Source organism: Priapulus caudatus, unplaced genomic scaffold (assembly GCF_000485595.1).
Source record: "Priapulus caudatus unplaced genomic scaffold, Priapulus_caudatus-5.0.1 Scaffold114, whole genome shotgun sequence".
NCBI classification, from domain to species: Eukaryota; Metazoa; Priapulida; class Priapulimorpha; order Priapulimorphida; family Priapulidae; genus Priapulus; species Priapulus caudatus.
The window spans coordinates 301,878-310,045 of NW_014577175.1; the positions used below are offsets into that span (position 1 = coordinate 301,878).

Genomic DNA, 8,168 nt, shown 5'->3' on the forward strand with positions numbered 1-8,168 from the left:
GGACGCTCGCACGGACGCACGGACGATCATGCGATTCTACAAGCTGCATCTGACTATGTCAGATGAGCTAAAAACTAAAGAATACATTACAAAATAGTAAAATTACATTACAATATTATGAGTAGATCTCCCTTAATGTATCAGCATTACCTACATACATTCCTGAAACTTACTATTGTTTGCATAACTTACTGTGGGGAAACATGCACGTACATACACTGCACATGCACTGAAAATGTGCATATGTAATTTTGGGAGTTATTATTTATGATAAAATTCGTGTAAAACCTTCCCTAACCACAACAGTTACATTGGCACCAATTAGTTTTATTCTGTGCAGACAGCATTCATGTACAGCATGTACCATTCACGTACAGTGTGCTGCTGCTGCTGCTGCTGCTGCTGCTGCCCTGGCCCTGTGGTAACTCGACAGATGGATTGCTTTGACCTTGCATTCGACAAGCCTACCCAACCGCTCCCAAGTGCTGATGTTTATTTTACTTTCATGCCTGCTCTACTTTTAATGTGGCACACTTCACCAGCTTAGACAACAGCATACATAATTGCTGCAAAAGGCAAGCCTTGAAATGAGAATGTGTGCCCAGGCATTGCAGCAGCTTTGTATTGCCAGAGGCTATTTCAATGAGTCTATCTCCCTTACCGGCTACCAACATTACAAGCTGTGTGAGGATTGCCTTAAATTTCATTGCCCAAGCTACGATTCTCAATATGGCACTGAGCAGCTACTGGTAAACCCACGAGGGACCACAAGTGCTAAACTACCTTCTGTATCCGTTGGAATGATCACAGGTGGCAGCTGATTCGGACCATCGGGGATAAGACTCTGCAATCGATTATTCCCCGTTCCAGCAATCGTCTGGATGATTCGCTTTGGCACGCCCTGCCGTGGCGAATTGTCGCCTGAAACCAGAAAACTCACGCATTTACAATCACTCACAAGTGCACTCAATGTGAGAACCAGTGCTCTCAAATTCATCTGACATTTGACTGGTCATTTGGTGAGCATACTGAATGGCAAGTCCTTCCACATCTTGACTCGTGTTAATATTATAATACTGGAGAAGCTTTGGAAGCATTCAAGTAATTATCTCAAAATGTTAAAAAAAAATTCATATCGCTAATCAATATGACATTAGTAACAACAGAGGCTTATAGTAACGTTACAAGGCCACAGATTGCATGTAATTGTTATAATGGCACCAAAATTTAAAGTGAACAAAAACCTTTATGAACCTTGAATTTCTCCGATTAAAGTGATGTGATAATAAATTTATAGCAAATTTGCAACTGCCTCAGAGATCACATCAATAATTGTGTGGAAGTTTTTTTACACCCAGACCAATTTTATGATAAGAAAGTTCTACAATAAATTTGTCAGTATGAGGAGGAATGAGGAGGAGGGGAGAGGAAGTAAAGGAGAAGGGGGAGTTGGAGGAGGAGAAGGAGCAGGGAAGGAGAAGGAAGAGGCTAAGTAGAATGAGGAGAGTGGTGTCGAAATTAAACTTAAAAATTATCTATTCCTGACTAAAAAATGACAAATTTTTCTACCAATGCAAATTTGCATTCGTTTTCGTAGCACCAGGTAAAAAGCTCAAGTAACATCTCTTATGCTGCTGGCATCAAAAATGCTGCTGTGTCTTTCTTGTTCAATTGTGTTGTATCTCTCTTAATGCATAAATTAGAGTAGATATTATTGCCTCACATCACTCTTACTCCGATAAATTAGAGGACGCAGATATGTGTAACTCAACCACTGCCTTTATTCCTGGAATCCCCCCGAGTCCTCTCTTCCCGCCAAAACGATAAATCAACAATAGAACATTACATCTCTTCTTTTCTTTAAAGGAACAGGCAAGAACCTGCAAGCAATCCTTTTCCCTTACTACATGTCGAACTAAATTAACTTAGTTCCTGGTAACACAGCTGTGGAACAACTAATCTCAAGACTGGATCTCAACACAATAGAAACGAATTTACTGCCATTACATAGTCAGAAGTACGGGTTGCAGGTAGCTCTGCTTTTGCCCTGGGAGCATCTACGATACTGGGTTGTCAAAGAAGTTGTGGCCATCGTGAGACGTTCTTCAGATGAAATGCGATGAACATCTGGGATCTTAATTAGTTGTGGACAGCATCAGTGAGCATCACTGTCTGAACTACTATTGGCTCCAGTTCATCATGGTAAGCATGGCGTGACGCGCCGGGTACCTTTTGACCTATCCGTCTGTTGATGGGAGTACGGCATTCGCACCGTATTTTTCTACATGAGTAGTTTCCTAGAAGATTGCAGACCATTCGGCAGCTCCAATACAAGATTTACCAAATTTTGCTTACGACAGTGTGGGGGACGGACTCGATGGTGTTGAAACGCTTATTGGTTTTCTCGTTCCCTGACCAGAACTCTTCTCACCAACATTCACGCCAGAGTAGTGGCCGTTGCGCGTTCGTTCAGCGATAGACTGTTTCGTTGTCTTTCTGTTTCGCATCCGATCGCGTCGTCCAGATCACATCGACTGTCTGCTTGGAAATCTGGTTAATTTCCCTCTCACTTTACGATTAACAGAGTTAAGGGGACTGTTCTGTAGTATGATGGTTCACATGCTACGGTATTCCGTCACATATTCCCTGATGTTCTCTTTTCCCAGTCTAACCCTTCTGCTGGCGACGATTCTCTTGATCGTGACTGATTCTGGCGGTTCTTTTCTAACTCCCTCGCATTTGCTTGCGCCCCTTTGCGAGTAACCTGAGGCCGGTGACCCTGTTGATCACATATCGCTGCGAACTCTTTCAGGAAACGAAACTGTGTATTATCCGGACTTTGATAGTGATAGGGAGTCCATGACGATGAATATTGCGTCCAAACTATCGGATTATCTTTACAAGAGGTAGAGTTTAGGTGACTCGCTATTCTAAAGGGGCGCTATATGTCATGACAGTATCGATGTGCCGGATGGGAAATGGTCCCAGCAAGTCGATAGCGACATCTGCCAGGGCATCGGTAGCGTTGTTGGTCTCAGCGGTCGGGGTGGATCTGGGCGTGCGCGAGCCTAACTGACAACCCATGGACAGCGATTTACAATGACTTCCGGCAGCGTGCTATCAATGCCTGGCCACCATTTGCTTCTTAGGATTCTGTTTGTCCCCACAGACTATGCGCTTGTGGTCGTACTTACTGGCTAATACAATCGAGTACTGGCGTTAGCACAACTGTCATCACGCATAATTCGTGCCACTATTGGTGCGCGCGTTAGCATTTCTCAAATCGACCCGTCTTTATGCTTCTCGTGATCGTTAGTCGGGGGCGTCGCTGCGGCATGTGGTTCTCTCAGTGTAGTTCAATGCTCTGGTTGGTGGTCGCATTGTTGGCATACAAAACGCACGATTCCTCTGGCGGGCATTCACCCGGCGCCACGCGGCACCCGCGTGCGCGCGCAGGGCCGACGCAGCATGTACGATTGCCTGGTGCACCTGGCCTTACCACTTAGAAGTCGTGACATGAATGGGATTTCTTTGGTCCTGGTATACACTACTTGAACGTTAGGGTACGGTTTGGAGACGTAGCATCTTCAATTCGCGCACACGGCTGGAACGCGGGCTGTAGAGGAGCCTCTAATGGTTTAGTGAGTCCGTCCACTATCAAATTCCTCCCATAGAAATGTGGGGTAGTAGGGGGGGTATGCATGAAATCTCTCGATGCCAGAACTTAACCGGTTCGCTCTTGTCTGTGCATATCGACGTTCCAGGTCGCTCAATTACGACTCGCATAAATACTTGGTACGGAATTCCTTCTGTTCGGGTACTTAGGCACAGCCACTAGACAATGGACTAGCTCGGCTAGGACTTTAGTGGGGCATCGTTGATCAAAGTAAGCAACGTTATTGCTCTTTTGCGGAATGTCCTTCAATAGCCTGGATGATGCTTTCTGCGTTCGGACCAAAGTGAATGGTAATCGGGACGAGTCAGTTTCCTGCAGTTGGCTCGAAAATGTCGCGACTGCGTAGGTAAGCTTGCGCATATAAGACACATAGACCTAAAGTTCGCACCTCTTGATGCCACTCGCTGGCTTCGCGGATTCCGATCACAGGCTGTTACCGCTGTCTCGTAGGACTGCCTGCCGGATAGTGTACCGATGAGTGACAAGCTGAGCCATGATCAATTGAATGTGGCGGATTCAGGGTTGTCGCTGGCACGTGAGCCGTGTTCATAACTGCTGTAGCGGTTATCATGTGTTTCTTTATCAGCGTCTTTGGTTTTTGACTATGATTGCGTCAGAGATATTTTCACCGCCCTCAATGCTGCTACGCGGTTGCTGAGCTCGTTGTGGGATATTGCTCGCTGGCGGAACAGGCACAACTAATCTTTTGGGTATAGCGATACGGCCTGAAGTGAGCTGGCGAATGTTTGGTGATTTCACGAGCATTCTGGAGACAGCTCAACTGGTGATACCCACTTTAATGCTAATCTGGTGAACACTGGGGTAGTTGGGACCCATGCATGTTTTGGCAGTTCTCGCACGGTGGGTATGGGGTATCTGCCGATAATGCTCATTTGCTCTACGGCATACGTCAAGACACAGCCTGTGTCACCTGCGCTTCGCGACGACTACGTACCGATTTACCAAGGTGTGGGACGAGGTCGCTGTTCAGTGGTCTAGATCACGAGGTATTCTTTTGATCTGTTCCATTACGGTTAGATCCCTCGAAGACTTGAATGGCGGTTGCTCAAGGTTGTGCTACTGGCGCGTACCAGTGTGAGCAATGTCGGATAATTACTTGCTAGTTTCATTTTCAACACCGTGGACACACTCGGATCGCTCGTTGGATATCACTGGCTACATGGCTTTGGACTGCATCTCAATGCAGCTTTTCAGGGACCCTAACTGTCGTTCGCGCGTATCTTACAACAACGGGGGTACACTTTCTTTTTCAGGAACTCGCTTCAGCCGGACGTTTTGCCCGGCCTTGATAACACAGTCAATTCCCTTTATGGCAAGTGGTTTATCAGAGCCATAGGGACGTTTCCTATGTGGTACGGCCACAGCTTGCACTTTATCTTTATAGTTGTATATTCCTCCGCGTTGTCGCTCGATCGTGCGATGTTACTGGTCCACCTGGTACTCCCGAACAGTTGCTAAATCCACACACAACACTGTCGTAGGGATACTGATTTACACAGGACACGCAGTGTTGCATGTTAATTACGGCGGTGCATTAGGGATTTCACTAACTATTCCCGGACCTAGACTTTGTCTAACACTTTAGAACTGATGCTGTTCCTGTTGCAGTTCTACATGACTGGACCTTTTGCTTGGACATGGTTCGGGATCGTGCCAAAATGACGCAGTCGAATCGCTCTTATAACATGCTGTAGCGCTCAGTAACAGTCGTATTATCGGATTGACTCGCTGCTCTCCGCTTGTCTGGTGCTTCCAGGGTCACTCGGTACGTTTCTGTTACAGGTTTCGCCGCTATTTTGCGCGTCGAAGTGCGCCATTTGGCCTCCCCATGCTCGCACTGGTCTGTCCTTGCATGGCACGCGAGGCTGATGTGCATGCCTGGCCTTCTTTTCCGAGCAGGCTTCTACTAACGTAATCCGAGAGCACTTGCATCAGACACACTGTACTGTGATTGAGTCGCAATTATCGCTGCCAATTAAGTCGGCTCGCCGCCTTCCTCAGACCGCTGTGACGATATTGTTGCCACGTTCACTGGTTTCTGAGTGTTCGGGATGGCAATGTCTTAGTCTCGCAAACGCTGAATTTACTTGGGCCGAATAACGGTGTCAATTGCCGTCCTGCGTGTATAGTCCGTGGACTCTCGGGTGAGCTTGGTAAGGTAGAACACGGCCTGGCACTCAAGGTCTGGCAGAGTGCAGTAGGTGGTCTTCGTCCTTTGCTTGTGTATTGTCCGTATTTCGTTTACGATTCGAGACGTTTCCATCAGGTACAGTTCGACGCTTGTCAGCGCTGGCGGTCCAGCGTGGACCGCACGGTGAGGCTCAGAGTTAGAGTAACGTCGGTTTTATTTATCTCATTCCAGATCATTTCCTTCACCAATAGTAGTTTCCTCTTCGCAGTGTTGGCGATCGTCTTTGAATGATAAGTTAGAGGTAGTATTATTGTCCGTCCAATCATCTCTTATACTCGATTCACTCCGCATTAGCTCACTGTACTCGGTAATTAGAGGACGAGTTGTGTGAAGCCCTGGTCGTCCGTGTTGCAACTTGTGTTTGCAACTCGAGCAACACTCGAGTTTGAGCAAACGTCAGGCAGACTCGATGCACTCCGAGTGTCACTGTGGATGTTTTAATTTTAACAGCGCGGCGCCACGCTGCCCGGCCTCCGCGTCCCTGCCCTGAAGCTCCCCCCTCCGGCGAGCAGCGCCCCCGGGCGGTGGGCCGTTCGCGCTGCCCCTGCGCGCCCGCTGCCTCGTCGCCCCGCCCGCCTTCCGGCCTCGGAGAGGCCGGGGGATTGAGCTAAGCAAGAGGAGCCCGCTGACTGTGAATTTCAATGTTCATGGGCCATGTTTGTCTATCTGCAGGACTCAATGACTAAACTGTTGTTAGATTGGCGGCTGAGTTATCAAACTGCAGCAAATCGAGAATAGTTGGCTCAGAAGTGTGGCACGGGTAGTTCTGCAAGACAGTCTTGCAAATAGGTTCTGCCGAGAGTTTGAGCGCAATCTGGTCTACTCACTGCTGCCACTTGGAAAACTTTTCTTGGCAAACTCGGAGTTTGCTCGAGTTTGCTCGAGTTTGCAAACTAAAGTTTGCTAGTGTAGACAGGGCTTTACTCCGATAAATTAGAGGACGCAGATATGTGTAACTCAACCACTGCCTTTATTCCTGGAATCCCCCCCCGAGTCCTCTCTTCCCGCCAAAACGATAAATCAACAATAGAACATTACAAATTGGACTTACTGAACCTATATCAGGCCAAATTTGTAGCACTTCTTAGTAACGGAATATCTAACAGGAAACACTATATTTTTCCCAGAGATTTTTACAATTCTAATTATGAAAATTATTTACTTAAAAATAAATGAGCCCAGAGAAATGCATACACTGATGAGTACTCGGGCATAAACATGAATGTCACCCATGGAAATCACCTGGAGGTGTAATAGGGGACACGACGCGCTTCTGCACGCGCCCATGTCCTGCTAATCTGCGAAGTGGACGATGGTCACTTCCACCATCTAGCTCAGTAAGATCACCTCCCGGCCGGATACCATCTGAGAACATAACCTGCTTCCTCTCACCAGGGCGCTTTGTTGAGCCTGCATGTGAAGACATGTTTAAACTTAAAACCTGCACCGTGAACAGGCAATAATAAGCTCTCTAACATATCTGTGTAAAACAGTAGCGAACTGAACAAGAAGGTCGAATAAGGCTAGACATTTTATAGACTTGTTAAGCTTTATTTGTTCTGCAGGGCTATTGGACACCGACAATGTCACTAACGTGTGAATATAAAATTCTAGATACGGCTTGATTTCGTATCAGTTTTCAACTGCGATGCACAGTGGTACCTTTTAGTTTTTATACATTCTGATCATAAAAACAGTACTGTCAAAATTCGTTTTTGAGCACATAAAATGGGGAGAACATTTTGTATTAAAATAAATTCTTTAACTTTCCTTCCCCCGACTTAAAATTCTTTAAAGAAAAATTAAACAAATAACAGGATAGACAGGTAGGATTGCTGAACCCCTGTATTTGCATATATAACTGTGTTTAAATTTCAGTGTTTGCACATGTATGCTTGTGTGCCTCTGGGATTAAGAGAATGAGATGGGTTAACAACAGAATGAATGGAATTGACTAGGGAGCTGCATGGGGTTAAATATAACCATTAAGTTAGATAGGGTTGACATGGCAGTTAGAAGGAATTACCTGGATAGTTAGACAGGTTTGACATGGAAGTTAGACAGGATTCTCTGGGTAGTTAGATAGGGTTGAAATGGAAGTTTGGTAGGATAACATGAGTAGTAGGTAGGATTGACATAGAAGTTAGATGGAACTACCTAGGGAGTTAGATAAGGTTGACATGGAAGTTAGATGAAACTACCTAGGTAGTTAGATAGGGTTTACATGGAAGTTAGATGAAACTACCTAGGTAGTTAGATAGGGTTTACATGGAAGTTAGA

General features: G+C 46.1%; 1 protein-coding gene across 6 annotated transcripts in view; it reads right to left on the reverse strand.

Moving 5' to 3' along the window:
* LOC106805454 (zinc finger FYVE domain-containing protein 9-like) overlaps positions 1-8,168 on the reverse strand; it is a 23,551-nt gene that overhangs the window by 9,881 nt on the left and 5,502 nt on the right. For all 6 annotated transcript variants that reach the window (XM_014807042.1, XM_014807044.1, XM_014807043.1 and 3 more), the window contains one exon: positions 784-921. In XM_014807042.1, the coding sequence (XP_014662528.1) occupies positions 784-921 (138 nt within the window). The remainder of the gene's footprint in view (positions 1-783; positions 922-8,168) is intronic.